The sequence below is a fragment of the Brassica napus genome, unplaced genomic scaffold (assembly GCF_020379485.1).
Source record: "Brassica napus cultivar Da-Ae unplaced genomic scaffold, Da-Ae ScsIHWf_1289;HRSCAF=1840, whole genome shotgun sequence".
In the NCBI taxonomy this organism is placed as follows: Eukaryota; Viridiplantae; Streptophyta; class Magnoliopsida; order Brassicales; family Brassicaceae; genus Brassica; species Brassica napus.
The window spans coordinates 3,101-24,854 of record NW_026014704.1 but is presented as its reverse complement, the minus strand read 5'-3'; the positions used below and the strand labels follow the sequence as shown (position 1 = coordinate 24,854).

General features: G+C 41.7%; 1 protein-coding gene across 2 annotated transcripts; it reads right to left on the bottom strand.

Moving 5' to 3' along the window:
- Window positions 1-2,356: 2,356 nt before the first annotated feature.
- On the bottom strand, window positions 2,357-5,926 carry LOC125596770. 2 transcript variants are annotated; one of them, XM_048771825.1, is made up of 2 exons: window positions 3,209-5,926; window positions 2,357-2,380 (listed from the first exon to the last, which is right to left on the bottom strand). In XM_048771825.1, the coding sequence occupies exon 1, from the start codon at window positions 5,407-5,409 to the stop codon at window positions 3,364-3,366; it is 2,046 nt and encodes a 681-aa protein (XP_048627782.1). In that variant the 5' UTR covers window positions 5,410-5,926; the 3' UTR covers window positions 2,357-2,380; window positions 3,209-3,363. The 2 variants fall into 2 exon arrangements, with proteins under 2 accessions (XP_048627782.1, XP_048627783.1); XM_048771826.1 differs by lacking the exon at window positions 2,357-2,380 and adding an exon at window positions 3,036-3,049.
- Between the last annotated feature and the right edge of the window lie 15,828 nt (window positions 5,927-21,754).

Genomic DNA, 21,754 nt, shown 5'->3' with positions numbered 1-21,754 from the left:
TCCTATGAGATTAATTCAACTTCTTGGTGATTCTCCACCACTTTATGTATCCAAATCAAGCTTCTCACAAAGTGATTCATCCTGGTTTGATTGGAACGACAAAGAAGCTGTGCTATTCCCAAACTGGGAAACTGGAATCACCTGATTTGAAAGTGGGATAACTTCTTCATCCCAACTCCTATGAGATTTATTCAACTTCCTGGTGATTCTACACCACTTTATGTATCCAAATCAAGCTTCTCACAAAGTGATTCATCCTGGTTTGATTGGAACGACGAAGAAGCTGTGCTATTCCCAAACTAGGAACCTGGAATCACCTGATTTGAAAGTGGGATAACTTCTTCTTGCCAACTCCTATGAGATTTATTCAACTTCCTGGTGATTCTCCACCACTTTATGTATCCAAATCAAGCTTCTCACAAAGTGATTCATCCTGGTTTGATTGGAAAGACAAAGAAGTTGTGCTATTCCCAAACTGGGAAACTGGAATCACCTGATTTGAAAGTGGGATAACTTCTTCATCCCAACTCCTATGAGATTTATTCAACTTCCTGGTCATTCTCCACCACTTTATGTATCCAAACCAAGCTTCTCACAAAGTGATTCATCCTGGTTTGATTGGAACGACGAAGAAGCTGTGCTATTCCCAAACTGGGAAACTGGAATCACCTGATTTGAAAGTGGGATAACTTCTTCTTCCCAACTCCTATGAGATTTATTCAACTTCCTGGTCATTCTCCACCACTTTATGTATCCATACCAGGCTTCTCACAAAGTGATTCATCCTGGTTTGATTGGAACGACGAAGAAGCTGTGCTATTCCCAAACTGGGAAACTGGAATCACCTGATTTGAAAGTGGGATAACTTCTTCTTCCCAACTCCTATGAGATTTATTCAACTTCCTGGTCATTCTCCACCACTTTATGTATTCACATAAAGCTTCTTACAAAGAGATTCATCCTGGTTTGATTGGAACGGCGAAGAAGCTGTGGTATTCCCAAACTGGGAAACTGGAATCACGTGATTTGAAAGTGAGATAACTTCTTCATCCCAACTCCTATGAGATTTATTCAACTTCCTGGTGATTCTCCACCACTTTATGTATCCAAATCAAGCTTCTCACAAAGTGATTCATCCTGGTTTGATTGGAACGACGAAGAAACTGTGCTATTCCCAAACTGGGAAACTGGAATCACCTGATTTGAAAGTGGGATAACTTCTTCTTCCCAACTCCTATGAGATTTATTCAACTTCCTGGTCATTCTCCACCACTTTATGTATCCAAACCAAGCTTCTCACAAAGTGATTCATCCTGGTTTGATTGGAACGACGAAGAAGCTTTGCTATTCCCAAACTGGGAAACTGGAATCACCTGATTTGAAAGTGGGATAACTTCTTCTTGCCAACTCCTATGAGATTTATTCAACTTCCTGGTCATTCTCCACCACTTTATGTATCCAAACAAAGCTTCTCACAAAGTGATTCATCCTGGTTTGATCGGAACGACGAAGAAGCTGTGCTATTCCCAAACTGGGAAACTGGAATCACCTGATTTTAAAGTGGGATAACTTCTTCTTCCCAACTCCTATGAGATTAATTCAACTTCTTGGTGATTCTCCACCACTTTATGTATCCAAATCAAGCTTCTCACAAAGTGATTCATCCTGGTTTGATTGGAACGACAAAGAAGCTGTGCTATTCCCAAACTGGGAAACTGGAATCACCTGATTTGAAAGTGGGATAACTTCTTCATCCCAACTCCTATGAGATTTATTCAACTTCCTGGTGATTCTACACCACTTTATGTATCCAAATCAAGCTTCTCACAAAGTGATTCATCCTGGTTTGATTGGAACGACGAAGAAGCTGTGCTATTCCCAAACTAGGAACCTGGAATCACCTGATTTGAAAGTGGGATAACTTCGTCTTGCCAACTCCTATGAGATTTATTCAACTTCCTGGTGATTCTCCACCACTTTATGTATCCAAATAAAGCTTCTCACAAAGTGATTCATCCTGGTTTGATCGGAACGACAAAGAAGTTGTGCTATTCCCAAACTGGGAAACTGGAATCACCTGATTTGAAAGTGGGATAACTTCTTCTTCCCAACTCCTATGAGATTTATTCAACTTCCTGGTCATTCTCCACCACTTTATGTATCCAAACCAAGCTTCTCACAAAGTGATTCATCCTGGTTTGATTGGAACGACGAAGAAGCTGTGCTATTCCCAAACTGGGAAACTGGAATCACCTGATTTGAAAGTGGGATAACTTTTTCTTCCCAACTCCTATGAGATTTATTCAACTTCCTGGTCATTCTCCACCACTTTATGTATCCAAACCAAGCTTCTCACAAAGTGATTCTGTGACAACCCATCCTCTCACTAGGAACCTAAGTTCACAGCGCTGCAGCGCACCGACCCCAACCCCTCCATTTTGAGTCCTCTCTGACTCCATAATTAGGTTGTTGGTGAGACTCGAACCCAGGTCCTCACCCTTTAACAACACTCCTCCAGGATGAGTTGTCACCAATTGACCAGAGAGGACTCATAATGGAGGGGTTGGGGTCGGTGCGCTGCAGCGCTGTGAACCTAGGTTCCTAGTGAGAGGATGGGTTGTCACAAAAAAAGTCGACTTTTTTTGTGACAACCCGCCCCGTGGGACTACCCGTCCATGGGCCCCAGGCTCACAGCGCTGCAGCGCACCGACCCCAACCCCTCTATTATGAGTTCTCTCTAACTCCATAATTAGGTTGTTGGTGAGCCTCGAACCCAGGACCTCACCCTTTAACAGCATTCCCACAGGACAAGCTGTCACCAATTGATCTGCAGGTCAATTGGTGACAGCTTGTCCTGTGGGAATGCTGTTAAAGGGTGAGGTCCTGGGTTCGAGGCTCACCAACAACCTAATTATGGAGTTAGAGAGAACTCATAATAGAGGGGTTGGGGTCGGTGCGCTGCAGCGCTGTGAGCCTGGGGCCCATGGACGGGTAGTCCCACGGGGCGGGTTGTCACAAAAAAAGTCGACTTTTTTTGTGACAACCCATCCTCTCACTAGGAACCTAGGTTCACAGCGCTGCAGCGCACCGACCCCAACCCCTCCATTATGAGTCCTCTCTGACTCCATAATTAGGTTGTTGGTGAGACTCGAACCCAGGTCCTCACCCTTTAACAACACTCCTCCAGGATGAGTTGTCACCAATTGACCTGCAGATCAATTGGTGACAACTCATCCTGGAGGAGTGTTGTTAAAGGGTGAGGACCTGGGTTCGAGTCTCACCAACAACCTAATTATGGAGTCAGAGAGGACTCATAATGGAGGGGTTGGGGTCGGTGCGCTGCAGCGCTGTGAACCTAGGTTCCTAGTGAGAGGATGGGTTGTCACAAAACTTGTCCGGAATTGTAGCCTTGTTCAATGCTCTGTAGTCGATACAAAAGCGCCATGAACCGTCTTTCTTGCGAACTAACAATACCGGACTAGAATACGGGCTACGACTCGGTCGGATCAACCCAGCTTGCAGCATTTGAGAAACCATTTTTTCCATCTCCTCCTTATACGCATGAGGGTATCTATAAGGGCGAACACTTATTGGACCAGTGCCTGCTTTTAGATTTATAGCATGCTCTCTGTTACGTAGAGGCGGCAACTGGGTTGGCTCTGCAAAAACTCTCACGTGCCTATCCAATAAATGCTCTATCGGAATTGGAATCTCCTGCGTCAAGCTGATGTTGTTGACCTGAACCATGTCCAGATCAAACTCCAAACCTTTTGTAGTCTCAACGTCAAGAAGGTTGTTCAATGTTGTTGGAGCCCCATGAAGTGAAGGATCTCCTCGCAACGTAATTTTGTTCCCCTTAAACACAAACGACATTTCCTGCGTCTCCCAGTCTACTTCACAACGGCCCAACGTCCTTAGCCATTGAACCCCCAAGACCATGTCTAGTCTGCCAAGCTCCAATACAATAAAATCTGCAACATCTTCCATACTCTGTATTGTAAAAGGAATATCTTTGCACACGCCTGAACCTTTTACTGTAATATCTGTTCCCAAAAGAATGTCCAACCTTCTATCATTCACTGGAGTGAGATGAGCTTTCTTCAATACTGATGGATCAATGAAATTGTGGGAAGCACCGCTATCCACTAATACGACAATATTATTCTTTCCTATTGATCCCCACAGCTTCATAGTTGTTGGAGAAGAAAGACCCAAAAAAGAGTTCAACGACAGCTCCATTAACTCAGTGACATTGCCATTGTTGTCTTCAAACGTATCCAAAAACAAATCATTAACAATTTCCACTTCACACCCGTCAAGCACTGTAAGTACTTGAAGCTCCAACATATGGCATTCGTGAGTTTTCGACCACTTCATATCACATTTGTAACATAACCCCAGCCTTCTCTTCTCTGCGACTTCTGCTGGAGTCAACCGTTTTGGTCCTCCCATCGGTTTAAGCTGTTTTACTTGAGATTTATCTTGTTGAAGACCCTTGCTCGAGCTCGCCTCATTAGACTGCGAAGAAGTCCCCTGGCGATTGCTATTGTACTGTGAAGATGTACGAAACGGAATAGTAGAAGCCTGCTTAGACCCTGACGTTGTCACAGCTGCCATAGATTTACAGAACGCACTATCTTCCATTTTTATCACTGCTTCAATATGTTGTCGCAAACCTTGTGGCTCTTTCATCTTAATCACCTCCTTCATCTCTTGTTTGAGTCCATTGAAGAACACATGAATTAAGTTCTTCTCATCAATTCCAGATACCAACCCTCGCAGTTCCTCAAACTCTCCAATGTAATCAGTGATTGAACCGGTTTGCTTGATTGAAAATAGTCTCTTCCCTGGATCATCCTCCATTCTATGTGTAAATCTCGCAATCAGTCTCCGTTTAAAATCATTCCAACAAGAAAAAGGCAGCTCCTCTAGCTCAATCAAAAACCAATTCAAGATCACCCCTTCAAAACTGAGTGACAACAAATCAAACCGATCTTGATCCGAGAAATTTCCCAATCTGAAATACCTCTCAGCTCTGTTCAACCAAATATTGGGGTACGTCCCACTGAAAACTGGTAACTCTGCTTTCTTCATCAGATCAGATCTATTTTCCAACGAATTACTCATTCTCCGATATCCTAACGGTAGATCTTCCCTGTGTGATGGAAGAGATGATCGTACCTGATTATCGTTGTTCTCCGATGAATCCACCGTCTTCCCTTTCGATTTCTCGCCCGTCAAGAACGCTTCCATTCTCGATAACGTACTTTGCATCGAGTCCAGTCTCTCCGTCATCTCCGTGTTCGATTTGGTGAGTAAGGCCCAACCTCCGTGAATCGCATCAACCTGACTCTTCAAATCACCGAACTGTGAATACAGCGCTTCGACATCGCCTTCGAGAGTCGCCATTGCTGAGATCGCGAAGCTTCGATCGAGTCACCGCACCAATTTGTTAAGCAAACAACTATGTTTATCTGATTAACAAAGTGATAATCGAATTCCACCAAGGATCAGAATCCCGAATGTAATCCGATTCCTCAGAATCAAGAACAAACTCTTGAAACTGCCTCTCGAGAGTAAACACTCTACAAGCCTATTACAAAATGATCCAAAGATATTTTCTAAAACAACAATCAATTCCTTATATCTCAGCTACACTCTCTTCTGTTAGTAGCTGCCACGTAATCCCTCTCTTCAGTTATTTACTTCCACGTCATCCGTATTCACTTCCTCAGTAACTCCCTCACCCTTAGAATCACCTGCTGCCTTCCTCGACCTCTTACGGAAATACACCCTTAACGGCTTATCAGATTCATCCTGGTTTGATTGGAACGACGATGAAGCTATCCTATTCCCAAACTGGGAAACTGGAATCACCTGATTTGAAAGTGGGATAACTTCTTCTTGCCAACTCCTATGAGATTTATTCAACTTGATATGATCATGGACCGGCACAAGGATGGAGATAAAGAGTTCAAAGACCAATCAAGGGAAGAAGATGATGCCTTAGTCATTCCACCAGGTCCCATCACTCGCGCCAAAGCTAGAAGACTCAAAGAAGCTGTTGGAAGTCTACTTATGATCTCATGGAAGCAAGAAGACGGTCTTGATGGACGTTTGATCAATCAAGACACTCTTATCACCATTCAAGCAATGGTTTCAAACTGATCATCATCTAAGCAAGTGCTTGTGTGTGCTCTTTTCCTAGCCTTTGGTTTTGTCCCATTGGGTTTTCCAAAGGAAGGTTTTTAATGAGGCCACAAGTTACTTACATAAACCTTAGATGATGTATCACGGTTCCACCTTAGGTTATTTTTAAACTATGGTTTTTATTTCATGTTTTAAAAACTCTTTTCGAATTTGAATAAGTCTTTAGTCTTTGTTGTAGTTCCAAGGGAGCCTGTTCCCTTTAATGATCTCGAGAATATGGAGCCTGTTCCATACTTCTCTATATAAGTGTGTTTGCGTTCTCTCTTTTAATCACAATCCTTTTTCTACAAATCTATCAGATTTCTTTGTTCTCTCTTTACTTCTCATCAAGTCTTGAGTGAATCTCGTTGGTGTGTCATATCCAACAACTAAGGGTGTCTATTTTGGTGTGTAATATCCAAGCTAGTCATCTAGGAGTATCAAGGAGCCATTCCGCAACTCTTTGTGTCACCAAACGATCCATCACCTTGATAAACTTGAGTCTCTGATTCGTTTATACAAGGATCTATCCAATTCAATCCAAAGAAGCATCCTAGGAGTTCATTAAGTGGTATCAGAGCTGCTTTGGATTGGGAAGTTTTCGATTTCTCTTCTGTTTCAAATAAACTTTTCAACTTCTTTGATTACCATTGATAGATCTGCGATCTGTTGTTGTTTCTCGTATCATCTGAGTAGCATATCACCTGATTGCTAATCGTCTGTGTTGAATCCTATTAGATCTAAGTGTTCTTATCATATTTTGAATCAAACTCATCCGATCCGTGTGAAGGAAGTAATCGAATCGCTTGATCTGTCGAATCACTTGCTGAATAACTTGATTTGTGTTGTTTCTGTGATAGATCTGTTCTTATTTGTCTTGAATCTGATCTGCATAAATCCAAAATTGATAGATCTAATCTTAGTCTTGTCGATTTGAATTCTCTAATCCGTGATCTGCAAGTTTTCTATCTTTTGAATCTTTTGAAAGTTGTTTCCGCGTCGACTAATTGTTCTGATTTGATTCTTGTGAACATCTTACTTGTTTGAGTGTTTTCTGAATCAGGTACCATGGTGAGAGAGTCGGAAGATGAAGCAGAACTCGTGAGACAGAACAAGTTATTGAGAGATCAGATGACTGAGCAATTAAACCAAACGATGATCACTACCGTTGCTGATATGATCAAGAGCAGTATGAAGGAACTTCGCGATGAAATAAGGCAAGAGATAAGGCAAGCTACGGGCCAAGGTCATAGCAATGAGTCTAGACGAGAAAGACGTGATGAAACCCCGAGAGAGCATGCTGAATCACAAGAAACAGACCACTACTATGAGCGTAACCGAGCCACGCACAGCAGTTCCTCTTCTAGAGATAGTAGAAGGAGACATAGAAGAGATCATGATGAAAGGAGAACTTACAGAGATGATCTTGCTGGTTTAAAGCTGAAGATACCTCCTTTCCATGGCAAAGTTGATCCGGATGCTTACTTGGAATGGGAAAAGAAGATGGAGTTGGTGTTTAACTGTAAGCACTACACCAATGCCCAAAGGATTCAGATAGCAGCAACTGAGTTCCATGACTATGCGCTGAGTTGGTGGGACCAGCTTGTGACTACCAGGAGACTTAACCAAGAGTATCCCGTTGAAACATGGCACGAGATGAAGGCTCTCATGCGTAAAAGATTTGTGCCAAATCACTATCATCGCGACTTGCACCAGAAGTTAAGAAGACTCACCCAAGGATCTCGATCTGTTGAAGAATACTATCAAGACATGGAGCTGTTGATGCTGAGAGCTCGTGTTTCTGAAGATAAAGAAGCTACTATGGCTAGGTTCTTAGGAGGTCTCAACCGAGAGATACAAGATAATGTTGAGATGCAGCACTATGTGGAGATAGAAGAGATGCTTCACAAAGCTATACTAGTTGAGCAACAAGTTAAGAGGAAGGGCCATTCTCATTCTCGTTACAACACCAGACTTCAGGGAACTAAAGAAGAAAAGTCTAGCTATCAAAAGGAAAGCAAACCGCAACTGAAAGAAGACTCAAAGCCAAATTCCTTTTACAGCAAGGATAAAGGAAAGGCCGAGGTTTCAAGTGCAAGAGCTAGAGATGTTAAGTGCTTTAAGTGTCAGGGTAGAGGCCATTATGCAAATGAGTGCACCAATAAAAGAATCATGATTCTTCTTGAGAATGGAGAGTATGAATCTGAGGATGAGCTTTCAGAGTCTGAGTGTAAGGCGCTTATTGAAGAAGAATATGAAGAAGAACCCGTGAAAGGAAGGTTATTGGTGGCTAGAAGAACTTTGAGTTTGCAAAGTAAAGCTGAAGAGCAAGAACAGAGAGAGAATCTATTCTACACTCGGTGCCTTGTGCAAGGAAAGGTCTGTAGTCTTATCATTGATGGAGGAAGTTGTGTGAATGTAGCTAGTGAAACTATGGTAAAGAAGCTTGGCCTCCAAGTACAGAAACATCCAAAGCCCTACCGGCTTCAATGGTTGAATGAAGAAGGAGAAATGAGGGTTTCTAGTCAGGTTTCGGTTCCCATTGCAATTGGAAGGTATGAGGATGAGGTTCTCTGTGATGTATTGCCTATGGAAGCTGGACATATCCTTCTTGGTCGGCCATGGCAATCAGATAGACGAGTGATACATGATGGCTACACCAACAAGCACACGTTTGAGTTCAAAGGAAAGAAGACTGTGCTGGTTCCTCTAACACCAAAGGAAGTTCATCAAGATCAACTGCAGCTACAAAAGAAGAAAGAAATAGACCTCAAACCTGAATCAAAGAAGCAGCATAGTCTCTATGCCAAATCGGGTGAAATCAAAAGAACTCTCAATGCTCATCAATCTATTCTTTTACTTATCTTTAAAGAGTCTCTTTTGAATGTTACTGACCCAACACCGGTATATCCGAGTGAAATTAAGTGTCTTTTACAGGAATTTGAAGATGTATTTCCTGAAGATAATCCAATTGGTCTTCCACCTCTTAGAGGGATTGAGCATCAGATTGATTTTGTTCCTGGTTCTACACTTCCAAATAGGCCAGCTTATAGGACTAATCCCGTGGAGACTAAAGAACTGCAAAAACAAGTTGAGGAGTTGATGGCAAAGGGGCATATCCGTGAGAGCATGAGCCCATGTGCAGTACCAGTGCTTCTTGTGCCTAAGAAAGATGGAAGCTGGCGCATGTGTGTTGATTGTAGAGCCATCAACAACATCACTGTAAAGTATCGCCATCCTATTCCTAGATTAGATGATATGCTTGATGAATTGCATGGTTCCTGCATATTTTCTAAGATTGATTTGAAAAGTGGATACCATCAGATTAGGATGAAAGAAGGAGATGAATGGAAAACTGCATTCAAAACTAAACATGGTCTTTATGAGTGGTTAGTCATGCCATTTGGATTAACCAATGCACCTAGTACATTCATGAGATTAATGAATCATGTTCTTAGATCATTCATTGGCATATTTGTTGTGGTATACTTTGATGACATCCTTGTATACAGTAAGAGCTTTAATGATCATATAGGACATCTTAGAGCTGTTCTTGATGTGCTTAGAAAGGAATCTCTTTTTGCTAACCTTAAGAAGTGTACTTTTGGAACGGATCACTTGGTTTTTCTAGGCTTTGTTGTGAGTGCAGATGGAGTAAAGGTAGATCAAGAGAAGGTGAAAGCAATACAAGAGTGGCCGATTCCTAAAACCATCAGTGAAGTGCGAAGCTTCCATGGATTAGCTGGCTTCTACCGACGGTTTGTAAAAGATTTTAGCACCATAGCCGCTCCATTGACTGAGGTGATCAAGAAAGAAGTTGGATTCAAATGGGGAGAAGCACAAGAACTTGCCTTTCAATGCCTAAAAGAGAAGCTTACTAATGCCCCTCTTCTTATACTTCCTGATTTCAATAAAACTTTTGAAATTGAATGTGATGCTTCAGGAATTGGAATTGGTGCTGTTCTTATGCAGGAGAAGAGACCCATAGCATATTTCAGTGAGAAACTAGGAGGAGCGACTCTCAACTATGCTACTTATGACAAGGAACTCTACGCTTTGGTGAGGGCTTTGCAGACATGGCAGCATTACCTATGGCCCAAGGAGTTTGTCATTCACACTGATCATGAGTCTCTCAAGTACCTTAAAAGCCAAAACAAACTCAGCAAGAGACACGCAAGGTGGGTTGAGTTCATTGAGACATTTCCTTATGTCATCAAGTATAAACAAGGTAAGGAAAACATAGTTGCTGATGCACTATCCAGAAGGTATGTTCTCTTGAACACTCTTGATGTTAAGCTATTAGGATTTGAGCAGATTAAAGTAATGTATGAGAATGATCCTGAATTTAAAGATGCTTATAAGTCTTGTGAGAAATTTGCTGCTGGACATTACTTTAGGCAGGATGGATTTCTTTTCTATGATAATAGACTTTGTGTGCCTAATTGTTCTTTGAGAGATTTATTTGTTAGGGAATCTCATGGAGGAAGCCTCATGGGACATTTTGGTGTCGCAAAAACTCTCAAGACCTTGCAGGATCACTTCTACTGGCCGCGGATGAAAAGAGATGTGGAAAGACTCTGTGAAAGGTGTGCAACTTGTAAACAAGCTAAGTCCAAAGTCCAAAACCATGGTTTGTACACGCCTTTACCCATCCCTTATCATCCTTGGAATGATATCTCTATGGACTTCATTGTTGGATTGCCTAGAACTCGTACTGGTAAAGATTCAATCTTTGTGGTAGTTGATAGATTTTCTAAGATGGCACACTTCATTGCTTGTCATAAAACTGATGATGCATTGCATGTAGCTAACTTGTTCTTTAAGGAGATTGTGCGTTTACATGGCATGCCTAAGACTATTGTATCTGATAGAGATACTAAGTTTCTAAGCTACTTTTGGAAAACTCTCTGGTCTAAACTAGGCACTAAGCTATTATTTTCTACTACTTGTCACCCACAAACTGATGGTCAGACTGAAGTAGTTAATAGAACTCTTGGTACACTCTTGCGTGCAATTATAAAGAAGAACTTGAAATCATGGGAAGATTGTTTGCCTCATTGTGAATTTGCATATAATCATGCTGTGCATTCTGCTACTAAGTTTTCTCCATTTGAAATTGTTTATGGGTTCAATCCCATCTCTCCTTTGGATCTAATACCTTTACCTGAGTGTGAAAGAGTTAGTCTTGATGGCAAGAAGAAGGCAGAGAAGGTACAACAACTTCATGAACAAGCAAGGCGCAACATAGAAGAGAAGACTAAGCAATATGCCAAACAAGCAAACAAGGGGAGGCGTGAAAGAGTCTTTGAAGTGGGTGATCAAGTCTGGATTCACCTAAGGAAAGAAAGATTTCCTAATGAGAGGAAATCCAAGCTCATGCCAAGGATTGATGGACCATTTGAGATCATAAAGAAAATCGGCAACAATGCTTACAAGCTGGATCTCCAAGGAAGGTATGATGTGAGCAATAGTTTTAATATCACTGACTTGGTTCCTTATTTTGCAGATGAGCCAGATTTGAGGACAAATCCTTTTCAAGAGGGAGGGGATGATATGATCATGGACCGGCACAAGGATGGAGATAAAGAGTTCAAAGACCAATCAAGGGAAGAAGATGATGCCTTAGTCATTCCACCAGGTCCCATCACTCGCGCCAAAGCTAGAAGACTCAAAGAAGCTGTTGGAAGTCTACTTATGATCTCATGGAAGCAAGAAGACGGTCTTGATGGACGTTTGATCAATCAAGACACTCTTATCACCATTCAAGCAATGGTTTCAAACTGATCATCATCTAAGCAAGTGCTTGTGTGTGCTCTTTTCCTAGCCTTTGGTTTTGTCCCATTGGGTTTTCCAAAGGAAGGTTTTTAATGAGGCCACAAGTTACTTACATAAACCTTAGATGATGTATCACGGTTCCACCTTAGGTTATTTTTAAACTATGGTTTTTATTTCATGTTTTAAAAACTCTTTTCGAATTTGAATAAGTCTTTAGTCTTTGTTGTAGTTCCAAGGGAGCCTGTTCCCTTTAATGATCTCGAGAATATGGAGCCTGTTCCATACTTCTCTATATAAGTGTGTTTGCGTTCTCTCTTTTAATCACAATCCTTTTTCTACAAATCTATCAGATTTCTTTGTTCTCTCTTTACTTCTCATCAAGTCTTGAGTGAATCTCGTTGGTGTGTCATATCCAACAACTAAGGGTGTCTATTTTGGTGTGTAATATCCAAGCTAGTCATCTAGGAGTATCAAGGAGCCATTCCGCAACTCTTTGTGTCACCAAACGATCCATCACCTTGATAAACTTGAGTCTCTGATTCGTTTATACAAGGATCTATCCAATTCAATCCAAAGAAGCATCCTAGGAGTTCATTACAACTTCCTGGTGATTTTCCACCACTTTATGTATCCATATCAAGCTTCTCACAAAGTGATTCATCCTGGTTTTATTGGAACGACGATGAAGCTGTGCTATTCCAAACTTGGAAACTGGAATCACCTGATTTGAAAGTGGGATAACTTCTTCATCCCAACTCCTATGAGATTTATTCAACTTCCTGGTGATTCTCCACCACTTTATGTATCCAAATCAAGCTTCTCACAAAGTGATTCATCCTGGTTTTATTGGAACGACGAAGAAGCTGTGCTATTCCCAAACTGGGAAACTGGAATCACCTGATTTGAAAGTGGGATAACTTCTTCATCCCAACTCCTATGAGATTTATTCAACTTCCTGGTGATTCTCCACCACTTTATGTATCCAAATCAAGCTTCTCACAAAGTGATTCATCCTGGTTTTATTGGAACGACGAAGAAGCTGTGCTATTCCCAAACTGGGAAACTGGAATCACCTGATTTGAAAGTGGGATAACTTCTTCTGCCAACTCCTATGAGATTTATTCAACTTCCTGGTGATTCTCCACCACTTTATGTATCCAAATCAAGCTTCTCACAAAGTGATTCATCCTGGTTTGATTGGAACGACGAAGAAGCTGTGCTATTCCCAAACTGGGAAACTGGAATCACCTGATTTGAAAGTGGGATAACTTCTTCATCCCAACTCCTATGAGATTTATTCAACTTCCTGGTGATTTTCCACCACTTTATGTATCCAAATCAAGCTTCTCACAAAGTGATTCATCCTGGTTTGATTGGAACGACGAAGAAGCTGTCTTATTCCCAAACTGGGAAACTGGAATCACCTGATTTGAAAGTGGGATAACTTCTTCATCCCAACTCCTATGAGATTTATTCAACTTCCTGGTGATTCTCCACCACTTTATGTATCCAAATCAAGCTTCTCACAAAGTGATTCATCCTGGTTTGATTGGAACGACGAAGAAGCTGTCCTATTCCCAAACTGGGAAACTGGAATCACCTGATTTGAAAGTGGGATAACTTCTTCTTGCCAACTCCTATGAGATTTATTCAACTTCCTGGTGATTGGAACGACGATGAAGCTGTGCTATTCCCAAACTGGGAAACTGGAATCACCTGATTTGAAAGTGGGATAACTTCTTTGCCAACTCCTATGAGATTTATTCAACTTCCTGGTGATTCTCCACCACTTTATGTATCCAAATCAAGCTTTTCACAAAGATATTCATCCTGGTTTGATTGGAACGACGAAGAAGCTGTCCTATTCCCAAACTGGGAAACTGGAATCACCTGATTTGAAAGTGGGATAACTTCTTCTTGCCAACTCCTATGAGATTTATTCAACTTCCTGGTGATTCTCCACCACTTTATGTATCCAAATCAAGCTTCTCACAAAGTGATTCATCCTGGTTTGATTGGAACGACGAAGAAGCTGTCTTATTCCCAAACTGGGAAACTGGAATCACCTGATTTGAAAGTGGGATAACTTCTTCATCCCAACTCCTATGAGATTTATTCAACTTCCTGGTGATTCTCCACCACTTTATGTATCAAATCAAGCTTCTCACAAAGTGATTCATCCTGGCTTGATTGGAACGACGAGAAGTTGTCCTATTCCCAAACTGGGAAACTGGAATCACCTGATTTGAAAGTGGGATAACTTCTTCTTGCCAACTCCTATGAGATTTATTCAACTTCCTGGTGATTGGAACGACGATGAAGCTGTGCTATTCCCAAACTGGGAAACTGGAATCACCTGATTTGAAAGTGGGATAACTCCTTCATCCCAACTCCTATGAGATTTATTCAACTTCCTGGTGATTCTCCACCACTTTATGTATCCAAATCAAGCTTCTCACAAAGTGATTCATCCTGGTTTGATTGGAACGACGAAGAAGCTGTCTTATTCCCAAACTGGGAAACTGGAATCACCTGATTTGAAAGTGGGATAACTTCTTCATCCCAACTCCTATGAGATTTATTCAACTTCCTGGTGATTATCCACCACTTTATGTATCCAAATCAAGCTTCTCACAAAGTGATTCATCCTGGTTAGATTGGAACGACGAAGAAGCTGTGCAATTCCCAAACTGGGAAACTGGAATCACCTGATTTGAAAGTGGGATAACTTCTTCTTGCCAACTCCTATGAGATTTATTCAACTTCCTGGTGATTCTCCACCACTTTATGTATCCAAATCAAGCTTCTCACAAAGAGATTCATCCTGGTTTGATTGGAACGACGATGAAGCTGTCCTATTCCCAAACTGGGAAACTGGAATCACCTGATTTGAAAGTGGGATAACTTCTTCTTGCCAACTCCTATGAGATTTATTCAACTTCCTGGTGATTTTCCACCACTTTATGTATCCAAATCAAGCTTCTCACAAAGTGATTCATCCTGGTTTGATTGGAACGACGAAGAAGCTGTGCTATTCCCAAACTGGAAACTGGAATCACCTGATTTGAAAGTGGGATAACTTCTTCATCCCAACTCCTATGAGATTTATTCAACTTCCTGGTGATTCTCCACCACTTTAGGTATCCAAATCAAGCTTCTCACAAAGTGATTCATCCTGGTTTGATTGGAACGACGAAGAAGCTGTGCTATTCCCAAACTGGGAAACTGGAATCACCTGATTTGAAAGTGGGATAACTTCTTCTTGCCAACTCCTATGAGATTTATTCAACTTCCTGGTGATTCTCCACCACTTTATGTATCCAAATCAAGCTTCTCACAAAGAGATTCATCCTGGTTTGATTGGAACGACGAAGAAGCTGTCCTATTCCCAAACTGGGAAACTGGAATCACCTGATTTGAAAGTGGGATAACTTCTTCTTGCCAACTCCTATGAGATTTATTCAACTTCCTGGTGATTTCCACCACTTTATGTATCCAAATCAAGCTTCTCACAAAGTGATTCATCCTGGTTTTATTGGAACGACGAGAAGCTGTGCTATTCCCAAACTTGGAAACTGGAATCACCTGATTTGAAAGTGGGATAACTTCTTCATCCCAACTCCTATGAGATTTATTCAACTTCCTGGTGATTCTCCACCACTTTAGGTATCCAAATCAAGCTTCTCACAAAGTGATTCATCCTCGTTTTATTGGAACGACGATGAAGCTGTGCTATTCCCAAACTGGGAAACTGGAATCACCTGATTTGAAAGTGGGATAACTTCTTCTTGCCAACTCCTATGAGATTTATTTAACTTCCTGGTGATTCTCCACCACTTTATGTATCCAAATCAAGCTTCTCAAAAAGTGATTCATCCTGGTTTGATTGGAACGACGATGAAGTTGTGCTATTCCCAAACTGGAAAACTGGAATCACCTGATTTGAAAGTGGGATAACTTCTTCATCCCAACTCCTATGAGATTTATTCAACTTCCTGGTGATTTTCCACCACTTTAGGTATCCAAATCAAGCTTCTCACAAAGTGAGTCATCCTGGTTTGATTGGAACGACGAAGAAGCTGTCTTATTCCCAAACTGGGAAACTGGAATCACCTGATTTGAAAGTGGGATAACTCCTTCATCCCAACTCCTATGAGATTTATTCAACTTCCTGGTGATTCTCCACCACTTTATGTATCAAAATCAAGCTTCTCACAAAGTGATTCATCCTGGCTTAATTGGAACGACGAGGAAGTTGTCCTATTCTCAAACTGGGAAACTGGAATCACCTGATTTGAAAGTGGGATAACTTCTTCTTGCCAACTCCTATGAGATTTATTCAACTTCCTGGTGATTGGAACGACGATGAAGCTGTGCTATTCCCAAACTGGGAAACTGGAATCACCTGATTTGAAAGTGGGATAACTTCTTTTGCCAACTCCTATGAGATTTATTCAACTTCCTGGTGATTCTCCACCACTTTATGTATCCATATCAAGCTTTTCACAAAGATATTCATCCTGGTTTCATTGGAACGACGAAGAAGCTGTCCTATTCCGAAACTGGGAAAGTGGAATCACCTGATTTGAAAGTGGGATAACTTCTTCTTGCCAACTCCTATGAGATTTATTCAACTTCCTGGTGATTCTCCACCACTTTATGTATCCAAATCATGCTTCTCACTGTTGAGATGAGGTAATAAAGAGAGGAGACATTGATAGAGAAAGAGGATTGAGGCATACAGTAACTTTGGAGTTTTACCACAGTAACTTTAGTTTTACTGTGGTAACTCAGTTAAAGCTTGGAAAGTGATCTTGCTTCACTTTGGAGAGTTACCCACGACCAAGGAGCTCTTGGATAAGGAAGGAGCAGTCTGGATAAGGTTTCCTCAAGCTAGAGAGGCTGGAGACAGGCTGTAAAGTAGACAGCATCTAGTAAAAGATGCCAAAGGGATCAAGCATGTGAAGACTCCCATTGGATGCTTTGGATGGCTCTCTTTGACTACACATGCTCTGAATCTCTTTCTTATCTTATGGATTTCGAAATGTATTGTCTCTCTCACATAAATATGTTGTAAACCTCATCTTTAATAATTAATGGAGTTTTGAGTCTCTCTCTTTATTCTCTCATTAAAATCTCTTAATCTCTTTAATCTTTTCATCTGATTATCTCTGATTATTTGAATCATGCTCTAATACACAAAAGTGTATATGGTATCAGAGCCAGGTTGGCATAAAGGGGGTGAGTGTGATTTCTTTTTCTCAAAATCAGAGTGTTCTTGAGTGTTCTTGGGATTATTGAGGTTTCTGGGTATGTGTGTTGTCTATTCTTTGTGTGGCTGGGTTTATTTGAGATTCTCTGGTGGAAACATGGATATGAAGCACGAATCTAGTGGAGTAGTGAAGATTCAAGAAGAAAACAAGTGGGTTTGGCCAAGATGGGTAAAGACAGCTTTGGGAAGCTGTGAGATTTGGAGTAATCAAGTAAAGGGAGAACCTTTAATGGAGAGAGCTGCTGATGGGGGTCAGACAGCAAGGTTGAAATGTGAAGATCAGTTGAGTCTTGAAGAAAGTATATCTCTTGAGAAGATTGAAGATGTTTATGAGAACAAGATCAATCTAAGGAGGATGTATGAAGTCAGGAAGATGATCTGTGAGTTGAAACAAGGGAAAGAAGGTTTCAATCAGCATGTGAAGAAGCTGAGATGTTTGTGGTCGGAGGTACAAAGCTTGAGACCAAGAAGTTGTGATCCGAGAGTGCTAGAAGAGTGGCGAGAGCAAGATGTTGTCTTCAGCCTCCTTGCAAGCTTGGATTCATCTTATGGCTGGTTGGTAAAGCTTATTCTCAAGGAAGAGAAGCTACCCAACATGGAAGAAGTGTGTGTACTTGTTCAGAGGCTTCATCAAGTGATGGAAGAGAACAAAGAGATAACTTGGAGTAAGGAGGGTGCTAAAAGGAAGAAGGGAAGGCTGAGACGACGTTCTAAGGCTCAGATCAGAAGAGGAAGGTGTTGGAAGAGAAGCATACTGTCTGGTTATCAAGGTAGCTATGGTACTATGAAGATGGGCAGAGAGAAGAAGCACAACAGATTCTTATGGGAGAGTGTTCTTACTCAGCTTACATGGGAGAATCTGTAGAGAGCAGTGGGGTCATGAGGAAGCTAGAGACCAAAGGAGCGGATGAGCGTGTCACAAAGGATGAATGGGATGAGTTTGTCAAGTATGTGTATGCTTTGGCTACGACCCGGAGACAAGGTGCTCCTGCCAAATCATCCACATCCAACAAACCCATCATTGTTGATTCTGGAGCAAGTCATCACATGATTAGTGATAGAAGCTTAATGAGTGATGTAAAGAAAGCCACTGGGGGTGTGATGATAGCCAATGGAGATAGGATTCCAATAGAAGGGGTTGGAAAGCTCAAGCTATTTGACAAAGACTCAGATGCCTTCTACATGCCACAGTTTGCTTCAAATCTGGTATCTGTGAGGAAAGCCACGATTGATCTTGGCTGTCAAGTAGTATTCACGCCAGATGATGTTGAGTTCCAAGATTTGAAGACTGGAAGGGTCATTGGGAGAGGAGACAGCAAGAATAATCTATACCAGCTCCAATTGGCTAAGATTTCTAAACCCTTTCATTCTATGTGTTTGAGTAGTACTTATGAGAAGATTGATAGTATTACTTGGCATGCTAGATTGGGTCATCCTCATGCTCGTGCTATTGAATTGATAATTCCTAATATGTCATTTAATCACTTGGAGTGTGAAGCATGCATATTAGGAAAGCATTGTAGGACTGTTTTTCCAACATCAGAAACTACTTATGAGCATTGCTTTGATCTAGTTCATTCAGATGTGTGGACTGCTCCTTGTTTGTCTAGAGATAGCCAGAAGTACTTTGTGACATTCATTGATGAGAAGTCTAAGTATACTTGGCTTACATTGCTTCCATCTAAAGATAGGGTGCTAGAAGCATTTATGAACTTCCAAGCATATGTATCTAATCAATACAATGCTACTGTGAAGGTACTGAGATCAGATAATGGAGGTGAATACATCAGCAATGCCTTCAAGAGTCATCTAGCCAAGCATGGGATTGTGCATCAGACTAGCTGTCCTTATACACCACAGCAGAATGGTGTAGCTGAGAGGAAGAACAGGCACTTGATGGAGGTTGCTAGATCAATGATGTTTCATGCAAATGTCCCAAAACGTTTTTTGGAGTGATGCTGTGCAGACTGCTTGCTATCTCATCAACCGGGTTCCAACCAAGATATTGAAGAATCTGTCTCCATTTGAAGTGTTGAACAAGAGCAAACCTGTCATTGATCACCTACGTGTCTTTGGGTGTGTGTGCTATGTCATGGTTCCAGGAGAGCAGAGAAACAAGCTGGAGGCAAAGAGTACTAAGGCTATGTTCATTGGTTACTCTATCACTCAGAAAGGGTACAAGTGCTATGATCCTGAAGCAAGGAGAGTGATGGTATCTAGAGAAGTGAAGTTTGTTGAAACAAAAGGTTATTATGAAGAAAAGGAGTGGGAAAATCTGAAGGATTTGTCTCAAGCTCCATCTGATAAGGCAACAATACTGAGAGTGTTGTTGGAGAAGCTCGGGATAGGGTTGTCCCAGGATCAGGAACCCGGCAGGAGAGAGTCTTCCAATCAGACTGGTGGAGCTGGAAGAACAACTCCTCTTGATCATGAGAGGGGGAATGGAACTGAATCTGGTGAGCAAGAGCAAAACCAAGAGGATTCAGGTCTTCATGATCAAGTTGAGAACAATGTTCAGTCTAGTGGAGAAGTGGATGAGGTTCAGTCTAGTGGAGAAGTAGATGAGGTTCAGTCTAGTGGAGAAGAACAAGTCGGACCGGCCAGTTCAGAAGATGAGCAAGTGGAGCCGGCTAGTGTGCAAACTGAAGATCAGGTGCAAGCTTTGAGGAGGAGCACAAGGATAAAGAGGGATCCTTCCAACTGGGTAAACACGAGAGTGTACTACAATGCCCAGGCTGTGGAGCATCCTTCTCAAGCCGTGTGTTCCTTTGCTGAGTTTCCAGAGGAGCATTATGCCTTTATGATTAGTCTGGATGAGAGTTATGTGCCAAGGACTTATGAAGAAGCTATGTTAGACAAGGAATGGAAAGAATCAGTGGGAGCTGAAGCAGGTGCTATGATCAAGAATGATACATGGTATGAGAGTGAGCTGCCTAAGGGAAAGAAGGCTGTATCTAGTAGATGGATCTTCACAATCAAGTATCTAGCAAATGGACAGATTGATAGGAAGAAGACCAGACTGGTTGCAAGAGGATTTACACAAACCTATGGAGAGGATTACATTGATACCTTTGCACCAGTAGCTAAGCTGCACACAGTTCGGATTGTGTTGTCCATTGCAACAAACTTGGAGTGGGATTTGTGGCAGATGGATGTGAAGAATGCTTTCTTACAAGGTGAGCTAGAAGATGAGGTATACATGCTTCCTCCTCCTGGTCTTGAGCATCTAGTAAAACCAGGAAATGTTTTGAGATTGAAGAAGGCAATATATGGGCTGAAGCAGTCTCCTAGAGCTTGGTACAGAAAGCTGAGTACAACTCTCAATGGGAGAGGATTCAGGAAGTCTGAACTGGATCATACACTCTTCACTTTGGTTACTCCATCAGGGATCATTGTGATACTGGTATATGTGGATGATTTGATTATCACAGGGTGTGATAAGGCTGGGATTAAAGCCACTAAAGAGTTCCTCAAGTCTGTGTTTGATATCAAAGACTTGGGAGAGATGAAGTATTTCTTGGGGATTGAGATATGCAGATCCAAGGAGGGTTTGTTTATGTGTCAAAGGAAGTATACAATGGATATGTTGAAGGAGACTGATGTACTTGGAGGAAAGGTAGCCAAGACACCTCTTGAAGAGGGGTATAAGGTCTTACGTGAGGGGGAGGTTGAAGAGAACCAGTTGTTTGAGGATGCTAAGCTGTATAGGAAGATGGTTGGCAAGCTGATCTACTTGACTATTACCAGGCCAGATATATGCTTTGCTGTGAATCAAGTGAGTCAACATATGCAGGCGCCAAAGGTCCATCACTGGAAGATGGTTGATAGGATACTGAGGTATTTGAGTGGGACGGCTGGACAAGGAGTTTGGATGGGCTGTAATGGCAGTACAGAAGTGGTTGGGTATTGTGATGCTGATTGGGCAGGAGATAGAGTGGACAGGAGATCAACTACTGGGTATTGTACATTCATTGGAGGGAACTTGGTTACTTGGAAGAGTAAGAAGCAGAAGGTTATCTCTTGTTCAAGTGCTGAAGCTGAGTATAGAGCCATGTTGAAGCTGACAAACGAGTTGGTGTGGATCAAGGGGATCTTGAAGCATCTAGAGATTGAGCAGAGTGCTCCTATGACTATGCATTGTGACAATCAAGCAGCTATCCACATTGCCTCCAACTCAGTGTTTCATGAGAGAACAAGCACATAGAGGTGGATTGTCATAAGGTGAGGCAGATGATTATCCTAGGAGTGATTCTGCCATGTTATACAAGAAGTGAAGATCAGCTTGCAGATGTGTTTACCAAGGCAGCGAGATTGAAGACAATGGAGTCCATACTATCCAGGCTTGGACTCATTGATCTTACTCCCAGGAGCTGAGCCCCTTAACCATGGAGTCTCCACTCTTTTTCCCTCATCAAAGTTTTATCCCAATGGGTTTTCTTTGGTGAGGTTTTTAATGAGGGAGGTCTTCATGGTTTCCAAGCTTGACTTGTTCCACATGGTCAAGCTTGAGGGGGAGTG